The sequence below is a fragment of the Panicum virgatum genome, chromosome 5K, assembly GCF_016808335.1.
Source record: "Panicum virgatum strain AP13 chromosome 5K, P.virgatum_v5, whole genome shotgun sequence".
NCBI lineage: Eukaryota > Viridiplantae > Streptophyta > Magnoliopsida > Poales > Poaceae > Panicum > Panicum virgatum.
Window position 1 is genome coordinate 10138562 of NC_053140.1, and position 21408 is coordinate 10159969.

At 43.2% G+C, this 21408-nt stretch overlaps 1 protein-coding gene and 2 long non-coding RNA genes across 3 annotated transcripts; 2 read left to right on the forward strand and 1 right to left on the reverse strand.

Annotated features, from left to right (window-relative positions):
* The first annotated feature begins 312 nt into the window (after positions 1 to 312).
* Positions 313 to 20275, forward strand: LOC120706211. The gene is made up of 3 exons (XR_005688227.1): positions 313 to 593; positions 6400 to 6548; positions 19799 to 20275. It is a non-coding gene; the product is annotated as an uncharacterized LOC120706211 (long non-coding RNA).
* Positions 2764 to 4160, forward strand: LOC120706210. Its single transcript, XR_005688226.1, has 2 exons — positions 2764 to 3604; positions 3982 to 4160. It is a non-coding gene; the product is annotated as an uncharacterized LOC120706210 (long non-coding RNA).
* Positions 4308 to 7674, reverse strand: LOC120706209 (G-type lectin S-receptor-like serine/threonine-protein kinase SD2-5). Its single transcript, XM_039990792.1, has 2 exons — positions 6180 to 7674; positions 4308 to 4429 (listed from the first exon to the last, which is right to left on the reverse strand). The coding sequence occupies exons 1-2, from the start codon at positions 7636 to 7638 to the stop codon at positions 4350 to 4352; spliced, it is 1539 nt and encodes a 512-aa protein (XP_039846726.1). The 5' UTR covers positions 7639 to 7674; the 3' UTR covers positions 4308 to 4349.
* Positions 20276 to 21408: the final 1133 nt, after the last annotated feature.

Here is a 21408-nt window from a genome sequence, read left to right on the forward strand (position 1 = left end):
GCCATTTTGATCGGCACAGATTGATCACCACAATGTATTGCATCCCCACGTAGCTCTAAACACATCTGTTGATGAAGTTGCAAGCATCGAACTTTTTGACCACGAGAAACAGCCTGGATCCTCTTGATGTGCTGTTTGACCATAAGCTCACTTTAATGTTTTTTCTAATCACAAATAACTTGGTCCTCGTAAGAGGCCTACTCTCTATGGGCTGAGCTTTGGTGGACTGGTTCCTCAAGGCCCAATCGTTATTATTGCAGGGAAGCCCAACCCACCTCAACTATAGAGAGCCTCAGCCCAAACTGTCGCAGGGAGACCATCCGTCCATCTCCACCCAATTCCTCCTCCCAAGTCTCATCGCACACGCGTCCTGGCAGTGCCGGTGCTCCAACTGAGGCGGCGATGGCGGGGACCTGAACAATCTGCTCTCCTTGCATGTGCCGCCGTTGTGCTGTTCCGCTGAAGGATATCTGCTTCTCGTCTCAGGCGCCCCCGGTACAAAGTCGGTCCTCACCGACCACCACCATAGGGGAAGGAGGCCGCCCTGCAGGGCACCTCATCCATCGCCGCATCCCTTCTCTGCGTTAATTTAGGTGAGTGTCTCGTGCCTTCCGGATGCTCACTCTGGATGGCTTGTGCAATGAGGTGGTAGTTAATTCGTTGTGCAGCTGCATAGGAGTCACTCGATACTGGGATAATCAAGGTTTGTAGTGGAGATAAATCCCCACAACAGCAAGGCCGTAACACTTTCGCGATACACAGAAAAGTAGTACACGGCTAGGACAGGAAACTTAATTTCAGTAGAAAATCCATGGCTGGAAACACTTTGGAGAATTTGCAATGTCACCCACTTATGTACTAGTACTGCTTTTTCTTTTTCTTTTTCTCGTTCCACTTCAGCATTTTGCAGATAAGAAAACAACTCCCAATTTGCTTTAAGCCTGTTCATATTAGCATTTTGATTAAACTGATAGAACAGATTTGTGTTACAATGGGAAACCAAACAAAATAATTATAGTAACTTGGAAAAAAGATAAAACTGATAATGGCTTTTCCTAGATACACATATCTCTAACTCTCTAATCTTGGACCAAGCTCGAGCATTCTATTGAGCCACGTCGCCTGCAAATATAAGCCGTTGGATCATCTATGGATGGCTGGGATCGCGGAAAACCAAGGGTCACGGCTCCGTCTTCGCGAGACATCGTCCTCCCCCGGAATCGGAGCAGCGGGGTGTTTCGGGGCGCGATGTCGGCGCCGACCACGCCGCCGGCCAACGCGACCACCCCGCCGCCGCCGACCCCGTCCGCGCCGCCGCCGTCCGCCCCGCCCGTGCCGCGTCCCCGCCCGCGCTGTCGCCCTCCTCCCCGTCCGTCCCGCCGCCCGCGACCCCCGCCGCGTCCCCGCCCGCGCCGTCCTCCTCCACCCCGGCGACGCCCTCCGCGCCCTCGGCCTCCTCCCCCGCCCAGCACGGGCGCAGGACCGCCCTCCTCCTCACACGCGGCCCACGAAGTAGTAGCGCAGGAGCACAATCATCCCCGCGACGAGGCGGAGTGGGAGGAGCACGGCGGCCGCAAGCGTAAGCCGCAGCGCCTCCGCCGACGCTAGCGGGCCGCGACAGATGACCCCATCCAGCTCCTCCGGCGGCTCCCCGCCCACCGCCTGGGCAGGCGCGGTGGCTGCGACCACATCGGAGAGGAGCGGGCTCTCCGTGTGGGGCCCCGGCGGCGGCGCACCGGCACTGTGGAGAGCTATTGGGCATCCCCGCGGAAGGGCCGAGCGCCGGGCCGGATCGGCGCGGAGCGACGAAGATGGGGGCGCGAGCAGTGGAGCGACAGCTCTTCGACGGAGGCCATAGCGGCGGCAGAGATGTACTCACGGACCGCGACGGCGGCGGCAGAGATGTACTCACTGACCGCGACGGCGGCGTCAGAAGCGTATTGGCCGGTGATTGAGTCATTGAGTGGATAGGCGTCCTCCTCCAGGCCCTGCTCCATATCCTCCACGGCATCCCATCCTGCGCCTAGCTCCTGACCATCGCCGAGAGGCTGAGAACAGCGATGGCCGCTTGGTTCCCTCCACCCGTTGCCTCCTGCCCCAAGCCTAGGTGAAGCCTGGGCCAAAAAGACGGCCGAGCTGCGCCAAGCTACTCCCGACGGTCGAGCTGCTCTTGACTAGAGCCTGCTACTCCCGACCAAGCTAGAGCCTGCTACTCCCGACCAAGCACACGCAAAGGCAACCAACATTACCTGCACTACCTGCAAGTGTTCGACAAAATGCCTAGCCTAACGTATAGATTCATTCACCACTATCCAATTTCTATTCTGCAAATGACGTCAACAGAATTATATTTTTACAAGCATGATGCACGAGATGGAGTTCTGACTTACTAATGAGTATTTATTAAAAGAAAAATACACATGTCATATTTAGTTCATGTATTACATAGAAGCTCATAAAAAAACTAATACAGAATTTAATGTTTGCAGGTATACAGCTCAATCAAAGTTCTGTGCAAAAAGGGTAAGAGGAACAAGCAATCTGAATTACATTCTCATGTAACCATTCAAGATCACTAAGATACATTCAACTAGGAAAATTCACATCTTTCATGTTTGTTCTTCATGCATGCAGAAGCAATCAATACACATGTTATATTTAGTTCATGTGTTATATAGTACTAATATCATAAAAAATTTAATACATAATTTAATGTTTGCAGGTGTAGAACTCAATCAAAGTTCTTTGGAAAAAGGTAAGAAGAACAAGATCTTGCTCATTTTATACATAAATAATTTCGCTGCAATCTGAATTACATTCTCATATAATCAGACAAGATCACATAGATGCGTTCAACTAGGAAAAATATTGATTAAATAAATAAGTACTTTATTTCCATCTGTTTTTACTTTTTAACTCCATGGTTCTGAGCATGGAAACTATTCAAAATAGACATCCAATCTGTCATATTTGTGCAACACTTCAACTTTTTCGGAATAATTACTAATATTTTATTTTGTACTTCGAGTAAAAATTCCACGTACTAAGAGACCTTCAAAAGTAGATATTGCTCTACACAAAACAGATGAAGAGAAAAAACAGGAACGAAAAAGAAAAACTACTGTGTAATTAGAAAAGAAAACACCATGCTATATCAATCCAATGAATAATAGCTATTTCTCTGCCATATATATCAATCACCTAAAAACATCATATCCATATAGATCATACTATGGCAAGGCAAATAATGAATGCCAACACTGTGGTGCTGTGTTCTAGTATGAAGAAAGAAAAAAATCTGTTCACACAAAGGTTACATATAGTTCATGCTGCAAGGAAGGGAAGATTAAACTCCCACCTTTTAACAATCCCCCGGAAATCTACAACAGATACTCTCTAATTTACACAATGTTCAAATATTTCTGGCTCCAAAACGACCAAATAATTGTACTTTGAAACTTTCTAATGTTGAAATTCATTTGACAGGATGAATTACTAATTGTGTGCCAAAATAATTTGAGCCTCACCAATTATTTCTGCAGATAGCCATTATAAGGAAAACATCTACTGCTGCTACAATGATGTATGAACATGAGAAAGCAAGGTAAGACTTCTACGGAAAAAAAACATGACCCTCTATTCAAATTATTACTCCCCAATTATAGAGCATCATCAGTATTTCAGATTCCTGTTATTTCCTTTGCCTTATGTTGCATATAACATATTGTTTGATGATCATGAACCAGCTACGTTGAGCATATAATGCATGGTTCATTTTACATTGATCATGAACTGCCATTTGTGATCTAACCGCTGCTATATAACCACTTTTTTTCATTCGCTTTGGTAAATAATTACTACCTTGGTTAAAGCATAATTAGAAACTACTATGCAAGCCTTCAATCTTCTGTATACGCTATTTATTTTATGTTCATTACTTTGCTCAAATTTATGGTTGACTTCACCCCCTGCAACAAGCAGATGTTATTCTGAAGACACCGCTGCTAGGAAATGGCTGAGGAAACGAGGTTTTGCAGTTTTGTTGTTCTGAATAGCGGCAAGCTATGCAATACGCTGGTTCACTCAATCAATATATTAAATATTACTTGGCAAATCTGCCTGATACACTGCTTCTCCTAAAAAAGTATTCTTGATGCTTATCTTTGTCTTTTACTTACTAAATACCATTTCCATTGCTTAAACGTATCGTTACCACATCAACTATGATGAAGCAAGGGCGCAAAACGACCAAAATACACTGGTCATCTCAGGTAGGCGTGGCAACGGCCGCGCCAGAGTTTCTAGTCTGTGTCTAACCTAGGGTACTAACTTCTCACAGTTACCCCATTTCACCTGGGAGCCGATAAATGTGAGGCTTGAGGTGGATCTGAGGAACTTGTATTTTCAGCAATACCAAACATTGTTTGACTTGTTGAAGTGCATCTAGGCCGATAGATGTTAATGGTAAGTTTTGGTGATTAATACAAACCGTATGCGACTAACGTGTGTTTTGAAGGAAAAATTAATGTTTAATTTAGTCTCATATGTAATGTGAAAAGAGACCCCTCAATTCGGAACAATCATGCATGCCAAGGACTCAATTTCAAAGATTAAGGATCTTTCTAGTCTCAAGTGTCACAAGTAGATGAAGGACACTTGATTTAGCTAGGGTTTATAGTTTTTAGTTCTTGACCGTACTATTAAGAGGGGTTCATGAGTTAGTAGCTTGATCAAAATTGAGTTGGTCTTAGAAATCTTGCACACTCGCTCAAAAACAGCTCAAGATAGTCAAAAGAAGTTAACACAACACTTTGAAGAAGAAACAATCGAAGTTACATTCAAATCCAAGTCAATTCAGCTGAAATCAAAGAAAAACAGCAGCACCGGTTGAACCGGTGCCCTAGCGTCGGAGCATCCGATGCTTGGCGGAAGGACTGATGCCCTGTCGGTCTATCTTCTCTGGATGCAGGCAGGAATCAAGTCAAAAACTCTATAGCACCGGTTGAACCGACGGTCAAAAGATAAGCACCGGTGCATTGGATGTACCTTGCACCAGAGAGTCTGTTTTGGTAGACTTTAACTTCTCTTCAGCACCGGTTGAACCGACGCCTCAGAATCAAAACACCGGTGCATTAGACGTCCTATATTCCAGAGAGCTTGTTTGAGTTGATCAGTGAACCTCTTCAGCACCGGTTGAACCGATGCCCCTATGGAGCATGCACCGATGCAATGACGCAAGCCTGGATACTGTGTCAGAATCCCAACGGCTACAATTTGGACACAGAGAGACCGGTTGAACCGACGCCTCAAATCTGACACCCATCGGTTCTTCCGGTGCTCACAGTTTTTCTGCAGTGGACTTCCAACGGCTATGTAACTCTTTCCACTCTATATAAGGGCACCCCATGGCTCATTTCAGTTGCCTTTGACACCCTGAATACTTGAGGCCACCCTTGAGAAGAAGAGAAAGTGCTTTGAGCAAACAAGAGAAGATTTAGCACTTTGTTTGTGCTTCAACCTTGAAGAATCCATCCTTTGCAAGTGTAGCAAGTGTGCTTGAGCTAGGGCCAACTGAGTGTAGGTCAAGTGAAGGCTTAGGAGCTTGTTACTCTTGGTGTTTGACGGCACCTAGCCGGTCTTTGTGATCGGGAGGTTCTTGGTGAGCTCTTGGTGTTTGTGGGAGCCCCAAGACAAGAAGATTGTACACGGTGTGAAGCTCGCCGTTCCGGAGATGGAGAAAGAGCATTCTTAGTGATCACTTGCTCCTTGGTAAAGCAAGGGAGCTATACCCTTGTGTGGGTGCTCCAACGTGGATTAGGGGGGAGCGTCAACTCCTCGATACCACGGGAAAAAATCTGGTTGTCTCGTGTCTCTTACTTTTATTTCAAGCAATTAAATCCTTTTGTTGTTACTCTTGTCTTTGATTGCTTGTAGTTTGACTAGGACAACTTGCATGGTAGTGTGATCTTTTGCTTAGGTTTTGATCTTGCTAGTGTGATATCTTTTAGGCAACATGATCATGATAGTGTGTTTACCTACCTAAGGACCTTGTGCTAGCATGCTCTAGTGACTAGGTTTCAAATTTATAGATTGGGCAATACTAGTCTAGGTTAAGGACTAGATAGAAATTTGAAAAAATCCCAATTCAACCCCCCCTTCTTGGGCCACGATCCTTACACTTGTTATGACAAAGTTATGATCAATTTTGCTTTCTACATTCATGTGACCTTCCAAGACTTTGATCACCTCAGACATTTGAGGCCTTCTTTTAGGATCAATTTGTAAACACCACATTGCAAGCCTCATCATCTCCAATACTTCTTGCTTGTGTACTTGCATGTCACTACTATACTTGTCAACCAAATCTGCTAACTCATCACTCTTCACCTTTTCTTCCAGTAAGGTAATAAGGTGGATGCTTTCTTCAGACCGTGAGGTGTCAAGATTCTTTCTACCGCTGATGATTTCCATGACCACAACGCCAAAGCTATATACATCGGCTTTTTCTGTGATTTGGGATGTCAACCACTCAGGAGCTAAATATCCATGTGTGCCTCTCATTCTTGTAATCACTTGGCTCTTATTCCGATCAATGAGCTTACTTAATCTGAAATCAGAAATTTTTGCATTGAAGTTTTCATCTAAGAGGATGTTTTGTGGTTTGACGTCCAAGTGAGCATTCCTCTTCATGCACTCCTCATGTAGATAACATAGACCTTTGGCAATGTGAGAAATAACCTTGCATCTAGTTTGCCAGTCCAGAAAGGGAGCATCATTGTCATGTGAGTAATAGATCCACCTATCCAAGGACCCTTTGGGCATATACTCATATACCAAAAGCCTATGTGATTTCTCTGCACAGAAACCAATCAGCCTCACTAGATGAATGTGATGGATGCTGCCGATTGTCTGAACCTCTGCTAAAAATTCTCTCTTACCCTGACCAGCTCGATCCAAATGTTTAACCGCAATTCTTTCTTCACCGTATTGCCCCTCAAAAACAGACCCAAATCCTCCTTCCCCAAGCTTGTGTCTGAATTGGTCAGTTGCTTCTTGTAGCTGCTGAAATGTGAACCTCGTTGGCATTCCTGGTAGCTCTCCAAACTCTTCATCCCCTTCATGCATCTCCTGGTGTCGCTGACTTCTTAGTTTATATGTGAAGAAAGTGACAAATCGGAAAAGTACTATCAAACTGCCTATGGAACCTAGAACCACACCAAAAACTCTGCTTTTTGTAAAGGATGAGTGGTTTGTGCGTGTTGATCCAGTAACATCAGGTGCAGGAGGATTTTTAGCTGGAGGCGAAGCTGAAATGTCAACTGGGGGACAGAAAACGACCTGATAGTTGGTGCCCGATGGGCAAGTGAAGATAGTGCTCGAGCTATCATCCCTGGAGTAACTGTAGGCATCGGGGCACCCCCGCACAAAGAACACTGAGTAGGTGGTGGGCTCGCAGGTGCTGCTAACATTCCCGGTGCAGCAGTACTTGTCTTGCTTGAGCACTCTACACGCGCTGTTGCAGCCCCCAGGCACCGTCAGCTCCTCTGGGCACTGCGAAGTGATGTTTGCTGCACAGCGAGGCCCCCTGCTGCATGCTTGCCCTCTCTGTCCGTTTGCCGACGTCGGCATGAAGTCCATGGGCACGTTGAAGCCATTGACAAGGGAGATGTCAAAGAAATCCGTTCCTCCGATGGTGAAATGTAACGCCCCGATATTTTGCCCGAGTCACTAAAGCGAAACTGGCCACGGCATTTAAAAACTAAGAAAGAAATATTAAATATGATTTTATACATAATCAACCAAGAAAAATAGAATCGAATACATTTATGTGTGCATGCATGTGTATGTGTGTATGTATGTGCCCATGTTTATGCACTTTGGCAATCAATAACTCACAAACCAATAAAGGTTTACATATGAAATTGTTTTGGCATGTCACTAACGTCATGATAAACCAAAGTCTAATTGAAGTAAAGTGAGAAAATGAAATTTTACACATGAAATGACAAGTCTTTTGAATCATGATTTTTAAAGATTTAAACAATCTTTCAAATTTTAAACAAATCTGCTTTGAAAATAATTTCTAAAATATAGCTCAAATGAATTTTTGTCCAAAACCAAAGTTATAGGTTTTCAAAAGACGAACAACTTTTGTGTTCAAAGTTTTTCGAGTCGCCACACAAAAATGGGAGAAAAATTTGAATTTCAAAGCGTATAGGACCTTTTCACATGCACTCAAGTTTTAAATTTTATCTTTCAAACGAAGCCTCAAATGAACCTTTGCCTAAAATAAAAGTTGTAGATCTCGAAATTTTAAGTAAGTTTGGTATTCAAAAGTTTTTCGTTTGAGGCCAAAAAGAAGGAGAAAAATTGAGTTTACCAACTGGAGTTTTGAACTTTGCTTTAATTACGAAATTGCCCCACCACCATCTCCCTTCTCTGTTTCACGTTCACGGCGTTGCCGTCTCGCCGCCGGCACGGCCACGCGCCGCGCCCTCGCCGCTTCCCCGTCCCTGGTTCCTCTCGAAGTATCTCGGCCCCTCCACGTGGCACTCCCTACCTGCGCGCACGCCGAGGACGGCCATCGACGCACCACGGCGGCGAACACGCCGAGCCATGCCGTGTGCCCTTTCTCCAGCTCCCTGCACCCTCGGCCCTCTCCGCCCCCTTTGGCTCGTGCAGCACACATTCCCGACCTCCCTCTCCACCCTCCCTCTCTGGCCCAAGCAAACCGAGCCGAGCTCGCCCAGACCCACAGCCATGGCCGCCCACCATAGTCGCCGCCGCCCCTACTCAGGCGGAGCTCCCACCTCCGGTCTACCTTCTCCCAAACTGAGCCCGGGAATCCTTCCACTACCTCCCCCTGAAGCTCCCCGACCACTCCTCGCTCTCTCCCCCTCGCCGGAGTGCCGCAGCCGCGGTACAGGACCGCCGCCGGCGCCCGCGGACAGCCCGCCACAGGCCACCCCAGCCCCCACCGAGACCATCTACAGGTGCGGCTCGAACTCCTCTCCATTTTCCCCAACCTAGCCCCCACCTCCGGTGCCTCTCCTCGCCGGAAAACGGCCGCCCGACCCTCCTCTGCTCGGTCTAGTTCCGCCAAGGACCTCCCGTGAGAAGAAACAGAAATCCAGGGGCCTAGATGCAAAAGTTCGTTTCCTTTTTCTTTTGTTTTCAAAAACAGCAAACTTGTAAATTCCATATAAAATCATAGAAAAATCAAAAAAATGCAAACTAAAATATTTTGGAATCCTTAGATCAAACCCTACAACTTTTGTTACAGTCACATGTTCATATTATGCTTCTATTTTAATCTAGGATAAAGATTAGATTAATTAGCACACAAATGTATCTCCTGTTGTAGTCATGAACTAAGGCTAGTTTTTGGACAGTGTCCTACACCATAGATGAATAGATTACTGTAAAAATTTGAGAACATTTTGACAAATATAGCTATAGGTTTCATTAGATTTTAGTTTATGCCTATGTTAAATAGAATTAAATTCACAGGGTTATATTTTAGTTTTAATAAGCTGAAATTTTTACAGCAGCCTTAATGTAGTTTCTTGATGCTATAGAAAAAATTTTGTAATTTTTTTTAGTAATGTATAACTAGTCCTTTTGATTTATTCATGAATAAACTTTGTAAATCGAAAGCCCTAGTTTCTTTCATTAGAAAAATCTCATATTTTTACTAGAGCTTGGTTTTCAGTACATGAACGTGTCTGTAAAATTTTAGCTACTGAAACTAAGTAGTTTACTCTATAGATTTTTAGTTAGATAAATGCCTAGGAAAGGAATCTAAATTCTTGTGCTTGCTTATAGCTCGATAATTTATGAAAACTTTACCACCAGCTAATCTTAAGGAATCTTACCTACTGGTAAAATTTCATTACCAGAACTTGCATTCTTTATCCTAGAGATTTGTTTTTGTACACTAGTAGTGATAGATTCATGAGTTTTTATGATTTATTTGTTACATCAAATGACCTGAAAATCTTACTGCACACTAGTGACTTAGTAAAGCATCTCTCATAACAATATCAGCACCATTCTATGCTTTTAGCTTTAGTTATAGTTTTCCCTTGCTTTCCATGTGTTAATATGATGAAAGACACTTTTTCTGCATTTTTCTGTCCTAATATAAAAGAAAAGTAACACACCCAGCTCTTTTATGAGTTAGTATAGATAGAATTCCTACTCTATAAATGACTGCCCAACAGGCTGAAAAAGAAAGTAGTAGCACCTTTCAACTTAAGTTTAGTTGACCTCCATCTATATCAAGAAATAAATGCATTATATTCGTCTCATACATATGCATTCTTGCATTTCATTTAGGTACGATAGAAGAACCGCGGGAATGACGTGATGATGGAGTCGAGCCAGAAGACGGTGAATGTGGACACGTCTAAAAGATGGACGGATGGATCCCGATATGCACGACCGAAGGAAGATGTTCGTTGAGCAATTCTCCTCTAACTAACAATGACCTAGTGTTATTCCCAGGCAAGCCCCGGTGCACATCCTATTATTTGAAATTATGACATATATATATATATTTATTACTTATGCATTACGTTTCAGGAGTTGATTGGAACCCTAGTTGCATGATCCCTAGGTTTCTCTGAATTATACTAGCATGTATAGGACGATAGAAATGCTATGCTTAATACTTCTCGATAGAAGTGGAGTGACTTTTTGCGCTCGCGAGATATAGGATATTTAGAAGTCGAGTGATTTTCTGTCACTCGCGAGCTATAGGGCAAAAGTCGAGTAATTTCTGGTTACTCGCGAGATTTATAGTTATCTTTATATTCCAGTATATGAGATATGGAATACAATATGGAATGATTGGAAATTTGAGACCGGACGGGGGAATGATGATGAGATATAGGTATGGCAACAGGACAGGGTTTCTGGTGTCTTAGCCCCGTCCGAGTCGATTGAGGACCGTACCGTTATTGGCCCTGCTATTCATGTTTGAATTGTACTAACCGCATACCGGGAGTAAGAGATAGTCGAAACCGGTAAGCCGAGTACTGCCTCACCTCGAAAGTACAGGACTCCAACTCACCTCCTAGGGTAGTCGAGTAGTCGCGGAGAAATGGGGTTGCATATGTTTATTTTTTGTGGTCTCACGTTGAGCTCGGCTGACCATATGATGGTGGGGCGGTCCTGTAGTTCGAGACGGGGAGGGGAATGGTTGGCTCCTATAGTCTGACGGGGCATATGCGTGCCGTGTTGGTTAGGTCCACCTTGCAAGGTTAAATCGGATCGATTCGCCGTCAGTCGCTCTCGGACATGAGCACCTTGATCTCCGAGTCACATCGTAGTAAGGAAATGAAACGGAATGATATGATACATGTTGATGTTATTTAATTAATTATATTTTCACATTGATTGTTATAGATCTGCAAATCATAGATGTGTAGCAACTTTATAACTATAATTTGGAGCTAAAATTTTGAAATTAAGGATCTACCCTTAGATGCTTTTCTGCAAATAAATCCACCAGCCAGAAAGCTTTGCATGTCTAGATATGTGGGCTAAGTATACCCAAAAGTCGAGTAAGTCTTGCTGAGTATTAGTATACTCAGGGTTTGTTGTTTACCCTGTTTCATGTATAGAAGCTAACCAGGATTCGCATCAGTGGGCTCGATGTGATGTCCTCACGTGTTCATAGTTATCGTTTTGTTTTATTGGCTCTCAATCAAATTTCCTTCTCTCAGGTCATATTCTCTTCCGCTGCTATTATTTATTTTATGTAAATTCTAAATTTAAAGCTATTTTGTAAATATTTATATTATTATCTATTTTTGTGAAATTATATTATGCTGGTACCGTCTGTGCTCGCCGTCGCGCGAGACTTCTGGTGTGTTTCGATCGGCCTGTGGGTTGGAAACAGGCTGTCAGGTTACACTTAATTAAGCTAATGCGCCTAATGCGTTCAAATGATGGCCATTACGTTTAATTAAGCCGTTTAATTTGGCGGTTCTGTCACAGCTGGTATCAGAGCTGAAATGCACCAGGGAGGGTACTAGCATGATTATTTATAGTGTTTTCAAAACTAAAAACGGATTTCAACAAGATACGCTTCTTTGCGCTTAAGGGATTAGGGAAGATTAGTACGTAAGCCCTATATAGTGTAAGTTATATCAGGTGGTTCTATATGATATTAACTAATTTCCAGCACATTACATTTATGTCAAAACTTACTTTCTTGCACAACCTTTATTTAATATTATATCGACGCACCTACGCTAAGGTAAGCAAGGTAAGCATTTTTGGTAGTCCCTTATAATAGCCCACGTGTTTCATACGTGCACGGGTCCCGTATGATGAGCATACGAGGAGGTGATAAGGCTCCATTCAAATGAGCTTGTCGCTATCTGCCGCCTGATATGGAGTGCGGACTTCCCGCCGTGTGATTGCAATCACGGCCATCTCATAAGGCAATGTTACGAGATGTAAATCTGTCATGCGATTGGTCATGACCGTGTACCTTGGGACACGTTTACCCTTGGGTGTTCCGTAAGGCGATTTGTACGGGAAGTGAATACGTTACCTCAGTAACGTATGAAGCGCTGTCCATGCAGCGTTAAACACATGGGCGCCATCTCTATAGTGGATGGTGATGTATGTGTGAATATGTGGGCAATTGCATATGCGTTACCCATGTGGCGTAGGACACATAGGGGCCGTTCATATGTGCTGGCACGAAGGGTCCAGTCGTGGATATATACATATATATTGTGATTTTTTTTTCTTTTCTGCAGGTACACTAACAAACGATTACGTGAGATAGGTCGAGTACAAAACGACTAGATGTATAATAGGGAGAGTACGTATATATGCCACCGAGTATTCACATATATTGTCATATAATTATGTTGGCAAATTTTGGAGAGGACGAAATTAGACGAGCATTCATCATCATATCATCATGTGTGGAGTTTTGGGTGGTTTTTCTGGTGCATCCAATACTCACTCGTTCACTAAGAGCATATATCGCTGTTTTGAAATTTTGCGCTGCACTACTGTCGGTCCAAATTCTAGCTATCCAAATAATTTTTCCTGAAAAACTTGATTAGGAGAAAGATGTGAGAAATAATAGATTTACATATTATAGAAATTTTAACGACCTTAGGGGAATGTTTATATGGATCTCCATACTAAACTTGGCCCCTTGATCCAGTGCCTTCTATGCTTATAGTTACGACTCAGTAGTAATGGTCAGATCTTTCTTAACATTCTAATTATATTTGAAAGCCCAAATAAGGATATTATCCTAAGAAGAATCTGCTAGCCAATTTTTCTTAACATACCATCGCATGAGCTAAAATTATCCTATCTGTGGCTTAATGACCATTCCCATTTATTCAGCTATTGCTATTTTTCCACAATTGGTCAATATCAATTTGAGATCCTACATCCTCATTTCTGGGCCATTCATTCAAATGTTCAAAGATAATTCATCCTGGCTATTCTTGATGACTACACACTTTCTATTGTTCTTATAGTGTTGATATTCGTTTATATCGATCGCCTTGATTCCTATACCTAAAATGGATCCACTTACGTTCTTGCTCGAATAATATAAATAAATTAATGACTTGATTACAGATATTATAGTCATCCTGCAGGAATGAGGTCGCACGTTTGTTGCATTACATCGCCTTGCATTGTTGGGTCGTGCTAGGTTACTGCATGATCATGGGAGACATTGGTGGTAGTTCGGCTGACTATGTGTGTTCGTGCTTTTGAGTATGATCTCTGGTTTCTTCCGACTTCTATAATCTATTTCTATCCATTTGTGTGATTCGGGGTGCTATTATTGATTCTTAGGCGGTGGAGATTTATCCCATGACCTCTAGTGCCGCGACGGAACCTAGGGCCTCGTGTGTGTGGCCACCATGCGATTGTGCTACTAGGTGCGCGCTAGTGCTTGAGTGCATGTGGATGAAACTACATCGCCAATTCTTTTTGTGAAATCTTTGGAATCATTTTTCTCTGGTTTGGTCTTTTAAGGGGGTAGGCCCTAGACGAATAACAGTGCGGACGGGTTGTTTAGGTTTGAGTTTCTGGGTATTGTCCACTAACTGGCATGGCATCATGTGCATTACGCATCATGCAACTTCATTAATCAACAATATCGAGCGAGAATGTTCTTGAGAAAAACTTGCCTTGATGCCCTTTCTTTTCAGTTTCCCTGAGTTCCTTAAAACTCACTTTGATGTCTTTTCAATCTAAGATTCCTCACCAAATTGAGAATTTGAGTCTTCTCAAAAACCTCCTTGATTCATGATCGTTGAGAAGCTTAGAACTTCTCTTCTTCGTAAAATCCTACTGTGTGCTAGCATCAAAATAGTCAACTAGCCCTTTTCAACCAACTTTGATGGTGATTTTATCCACATATATTATCCACAGTCACTTGCTGCAAAAGTTGAAGCCCTGGAGCTTTTTAGTGTGGAAAAATAATTGATTAGTTCGCACAGTGGCACGGTTAATCTCCAGTTGGATAATGACAGTAGAGTTGCTATGAAACTTATGTCTTTCGGAACCATGTCGAGCAAGGAATTCGCAATCAGCTGGCAATGTTTATACCATTAAAACCCAACTACGTTGATTAATCTAGAAACTAGCACCACATCGGCCGATCCTTGTCCCTGAGTTTATCGATTGTTCTATTTTACTTCTTCTCCACTTAAATCTCGGGACGAGATTTCTTTAAGGGGGTAGGATTGTAAAGCCCCGATATTTTGCCCAGGGTCACTAAAGCGAAATTGGCCACGACATTTAAAAACTAAGCAAGAAATATTAAATATGATTTTATGCATAATCAACCAAGAAAAATGGAATCGAATACATTTATGTGTGCATGCATGTGTATGTGTGTATGTATGTGCCCATGTTTATGCACTTTGGCAATCAATAACTCACAAACCAATAAAGGTTTACATATGAAATTGTTTTGGCATGTCACTAACGTCATGATAAACCAAAGTCTAATTGAAGTAAAGTGAGAAAATGAAATTTTACACATGAAATGACAAGTCTTTTGAATCATGATTTTTAAAGATTTAAACAATCTTTCAAATTTTAAACAAATCTGCTTTGAAAATAAATTCTAAAATATAGATCAAATGAATTTTTTGTCCAAAACCAAAGTTATAGGTTTTCAAAAGACGAACAACTTTTGTGTTCAAAGTTTTTCGAGTCGCCACACAAAAATGGGAGAAAAATTTGAATTTCGAAGCGTATAGGACCTTTTCACATGCACTCAAGTTTTAAATTTTATCTTTCAAACGAAGCCTCAAATGAACCTTTGCCTAAAATGAAAATTGTAGATCTCGAAATTTTAAGTAAGTTTGGTATTCAAAAGTTTTTCGTTTGAGGCCAGGAAGAAGGAGAAAAATTGAGTTTACCAACTGGAGTTTTGAACTTTGCATTAATTATGAAATTGCCCCACCACCATCTCCCTTCTCTGTTTCACGTTCACGGCGTTGCCGTCTCGCCGCCGGCACGGCCACGCGCCACGCCCTCGCCGCTTCCCCGTCCCTTGTTCCTCTCGAAGTATCTCGGCCCCTCCATGTGGCACTCCCTCCCTGTGCGCACGCCGAGGACGGCCGTCGACGCGCCACGGCGACGAACACGCCGAGCCGTGCCGTGTGCCCTTTCTCCAGCTCCCTACACCCTCGGCCCTCTCCGCCCCCTTTGGCTCGCGCAGCACGCGTTCCCGACCTCCCTCTCCACCCTCCCTCTCTGGCCCAAGCAAACCGAGCCGAGCTGGCCCAGACCCACGGCCATGGCCGCCCGCCATAGTCGCCGCCGCCCCTGCTCACACGGAGCTCCCACCTCCGGTCTACCTTCTCCCAAACTGAGCCCGGGAATCGCTCCACTACCTCCCCCTGAAGCTCCCCGACCACTCCTCGCTCTCTCCCCCTCGCCGGAGTGCCGCAGCCGCGGTACAGGACCGCCGCCGGCCGCCGGCGCCCGCGGACAGCCCGCCACAGGCCACCCCAGCCCCCACCGAGACCATCTACAGGTGCGGCTCGAATTCCTCACCATTTTCCCCAACCTAGCCCCCACCTCCGGTGCCTCTCCTCGCCGGAAAACGGCCGCCCGACCCTCCTCTGCTCTGTCCAGTTCCGCCAAAGACCTCCCGTGAGAAGAAACAGAAATCCAGGGGCCTAGATGCAAAAGTTCGTTTCCTTTTTCTTTTGTTTTTAAAAATAGCAAACTTGTAAATTCCATATAAAATCGTAGAAAAATCATAAAAATGCAAACTAAAATGTTTTGGAATCCTTAGATCAAACCCTACAACTTTTGTTACAGCCACATGTTCATATTATGCTTCTATTTTAATCTAGGATAAAGATTAGATTAATTAGCACACAAATGTATCTCCTGTTGTATTCATGAATTAAGGCTAGTTTTTGGACAGTGTGCTACACCATAGATGAATAGATTACTGTAAAAATTTGAGAACATTTTGACAAATATAGCTATAGGTTTCATTAGATTTTAGTTTATGCCTATGTTAAATAGAATTAAATTCACAGGGTTCTATTTTAGTTTTACTAAGCTGAAATTTTTACAGCAGCGTTAATGTAGTTTCTTGATGCTATAGAAAAATTTTGGTAATTTTTTTAGTAATGTATAACTAGTCCTTTTGATTTATTCTTGAATAAACTTTGTAAATCGAAAGCCCTAGTTTCTTTCATTAGAAAAATCTCATATTTTTACTAGAGCTTGGTTTTCAGTACATGAACGTGTCTGTAAAATTTTAGCTACTGAAACTAAATAGTTTACTCTGTAGATTTTTAGTTAGATAAATGCCTAGGAAAGGAATCTAAATTCTTGTGCTTGTTGTATAGCTCAATAATTTATGAAAACTTTACCACCAGCTAATCTTAAGGAATCTTACCTACTGGTAAAATTTCATTACCAGAACTTGCATTCTTTATCCTAGAGATTTGTTTTTTACACTAGTAGTGATAGATTCATGAGTTTTTATGATTTATTTGTTACATCAAATGACCTGAAAATCTTACTGCACACTAGTGACTTAGTAAAGCATCTCTCGTAACAATATCAGCACCATTTTATGCTTTTAGCTTTAGTTATAGTTTTCCCTTGCTTTCCATGTGTTAATATGATGAAAGACACTTTTTCTGCATTTTTCTGTCCTAATATAAAAGAAAAGTAACACACCCAGCTCTTTTATGAGTTAGTATAGATAGAATTCCTACTCTATAAATGACTGCCCAACAGGCTGAAAAAGAAAGTAGTAGCACCTTTCAACTTAAGTTTAGTTGACCTCCATCTATATCAAGAAATAAATGCATTATATTCGTCTCATACATATGCATTCTTGCATTTCATTTAGATACGATAAAAGAACCGCGGGAATGACGTGATGATGGAGTCGAGCCAGAAGATGGTGAATGTGGACACGCCTAAAAGATGGACGGATGGATCCCGATGTGCACGACCGAAGGAAGATGCTCGTTGAGCAATTCTCCTCTAACTAACAATGACCTAGTGTTATTCCCAGGCAAGCCCCGGTGCACATCCTATTATTTGAAATTATGACATCTATATATGTATTTATTACTTGTGCATTTCATTTCAGGAGTTGATTGGAACTCTAGTTGCATGATCCCTAGGTTTCTCTAAATTATACTAGTATGTATAGGACGATAGAAATGCTATGCTTAATACTTCTCAATATTAGTCGAGTGACTTTTTGCGCTCGCGAGATATAGGATATTTAGAAGTCGAGTGATTTTCTGTCACTCGCGAGCTATAGGGCAAAAGTCGAGTAATTTCTGGTTACTCGCGAGATTTATAGTTATCTTTATATTCCAGTATATGAGATATGGAATACAATATGGAATGATTGGAAATTTGATACCGGGCGGGGGAATGATGATGAGATATAGGTATGGCAATAGGACAGGGTTTCTGGTGTCTTAGCCCCGTCCGAGTCGATTGAGGACCGTACCATTGTTGGCCCTGCTGATCATGTTTGAATTGTACTAACCGCATACCGGGAGTAGGAGGTAGTCAAAACCGGTAAGCCGAGTACTGCCTCACCTCGAAAGTACATGACTCCAACTCACCTCCTGGGGTGGTCGAGTAGTCGCGGAGAAATGGGGTTGCATATGTTTATTTTTGGTGGTCTCACGTTGAGCTCGGCTGACCATATGATGGTGGGGCGGTCCTGTAGTTCGAGACGGGGAGGGGAATGGTTGGCTCGTATAGTCCGACGGGGCATATGCGTGCCGTGTTTGTTAGGTCCACCTTGCAAGGTTAAATCGGATCATTCGCCGTCAGTCGCTCTCGGACATGAGCACCTTGATCTCCGAGTCACATCGTAGTAAGGAAATGAAACGAAATGATATGATACATGTTGATGTTATTTAATCAATTATGTTTTCACATTGATTGTTATAGATCTGCATATCATAGATGTGTAGCAACTTTATAACTATAATTTGGAGCTAAAATTTTGAAATTAAGGATCTACCCTTAGATGCTTTTCTGCAAATAAATCCACCAGCCAGAAAGCTTTGCATGTCTAGATATGTGGGCTAAGTATACCCAAAAGTCGGGTAAGTCTTGCTGAGTATTAGTATACTCAGGGTTTGTTGTTTACCCTATTTCAGATATAGAAGCTAACCAGAATTCGCATCAGTGGGCTCGATGTGATGTTCTCACGTGTTCATAGTTATCGTTTTGTTTTATTGGCTCTCAATCAAATTTCCTTCTCTCAGGTCATATTCTCTTCCGCTGCTATTATTTATTTTATGTAAATTCTAAATTTAAAGCTATTTTGTAAATATTTATATTATTATCTATTTTTGTGAAATTATATTATGCTGGTACCGTCTGTGCTCGCCGTCGCGCGAGACTTCTGATGTGTTTCGATCGGCCTGTGGGTTGGAAACAGGCTGTCAGGTTACACTTAATTAAACTAATGCGTCTGATGCGTTCAAATGATGACCATTATATTTAATTAAACTGTTTAACTTGGCGGTTCTGTCACGGCTGGTGGCTGACCGAAGCTTGTGCAGGCCAGCACGGCGCCGCAGTCTCCTGTCTGGCATGACCCCTTACCGGTGCTGTCGAATGAGCAGCCCGTGCGCGGCCACACACGCCCGGGGCCAGTGCCGGCCGGCACGTTGAGGGTCCAGGACTCTCCAGGGTCGAGTTTCATGCCACCGCCCGGCACAGCGGCTGGCTATATGGTGTCGGAGCATCTGTTGCTGATGCTGAATGTGATGGCGTTGCCGACTGGTAGGAGCAGGAAGAGAGGCAGGAGGTGGAGAGTCCAGGAAGAACTCAGCGCTGTCATCTTGTGTTGTGGATTCCTTGCATTGGCCTCCTTGTTGGGTTGCATTTTGGGGATGTACCATGGCCGTGGCCTCAGAGGGGACGAAAAGAAAAATCAAAGGAGGCGTTGCGTGTTGAATTGGTCAGCGGCGTACAGCCAAACACGTAAGACCCTGGAGAACTAGAAGATCCATTGGAAAAAGTTTGACATGGCTGGGACTTGTTTGTTCAACTTGTTTACTTGTTGCATCATCAATCATAGAAGCACAAAGCTACTGTGCCTGCGAATTTTTTAGTAATACCATTTCTCACATGTCAAGCACTATATGCGAATGCGAAGTAAAATCGTACTGGTATAGTGCTAGTGCATGATAACTCTTACTGCTATATAACATACTAGCTCATCTGCAGAATATGCAACTCTGTTTAACCCTAAACTGCTGCCCTTTTTCCTTTTCAGGTCACCTGAAACTCTAGAGGCAACACCTTTGTCCCAAAACTTAAGGCATGTATGAAGGGAAGTATGCAGGTGAAACAAGGTCCAGGTGAAACTTAAGGCATGTATGAAGGGAGAACCTATGTGCCAAGAAGTCGCACTCGTCCCATAATTTTGTGATTGGGACGTCGGTTTCTCTGCTTGGATTTATCAGAAATCGGGAACCATAATATGAATTACTATCATCTAGCAAGATTAATGAAGTTTTTTTTTTGAAAAAATATACAGCATAATTGTCAAATGATGCACCGAACATGTCCGGGATGAACACGCCGGGCCTCTTGATTGTTTGCCTCATCTACGCTTAGGTTTGCATAGGGTAGGAAGAGAGGAGATGCATCACATATGCGATCCAGGAATGGTTTTTTGAGATTCATGGAACCTGTTTGGCTGTTCCAGATAGTTGACATGAAAAATGGCGTTTTGGGCCTTTTTTTTCCAGTAAAGCCTCACCTGTTCTTTTAAGAAAAGAAAAAAGTCTGTGTGCTGCAGCACTCAGATTCGAAAATTCTGGTAATAATATGGGCTTAATGGCCTGTTTAGTTTTCAAAAAAAATTCTACAGTACCCGTCACATCGAATCTTTGGACACATGCATAGAGCATTAAATACAGTTGAAAAAATAACTAATTACACAGTTTAACTGATTAGCACGAGATGAATCTTTTAAACCTAATTAGTCCATAATTAGATATTATTTATCAAGTAACAACGAAATGTTCCATTTGAATCTTGCCTTTACGCTTGAAAGCGATGTCCAGGATCGGGATAGACTACCTAATTACTCCCTCATTCCCCATTTCTTAGGCGCATGACCAAATAACATAGGTACCAAGATTTGCATTAATGCTGTGAAAGTTTACATGGAGAGCAAACGGCATCTCGATCTCAGAGATCTTGCATGGCCGCATGCAGCCTGCTGGTCTCGCATGGCCAATGCAAATTGAATTCTGCATGGCCGCATGCAAATGTTCTCCCGCCCCTTCCGTGAGTTAATTCCTCGGAACAAGGATGATGATTACTGCAGCTTGAATCCCAAGGCTGCAGGCCTTATGTTGGAAGAAAAACTGAAAATGGTCATGCGCCTAAGAAATGGAGAAGGAGGGAGTATGTTTTTCAGGATCACGCTGTAAATAAAAAAGTGTCCTTCAGATAATTGACCACTCCATGGTCCACATACCTGGAGCTGATATGGGCCAAACTTGTCTTCTGCTGCCTTTGTTTAGCCCGGGCTGATCATTTGCAAGAAAGCCCGGTCCGCCTATCCGAAGCCCACGTCAAGTGCAGAGTATGCAGCTCAGGCTAATGATTTAATGAATGCAGAAATAGATTTGCATTAACTTCCACCGACCACCGCACACGCGTTCTGCCGCCGGTGCTCGGCGGCGGCGGCGCCGATCTGTCCTTCGCCGTGCCGACGCACCACTGCAGCTTCTACCGTCGCGGCGCCAATGGTGCGCCGTAGATCCTAACCGCATTGTAAGGGGGACGCTGGGGTTACGGGTAAACGTGGGTGTCTCCTCCGGTCCTCTCTGCAGATTAATCGGTCCCTATTTCTGCAGAAACAAAGGGTGA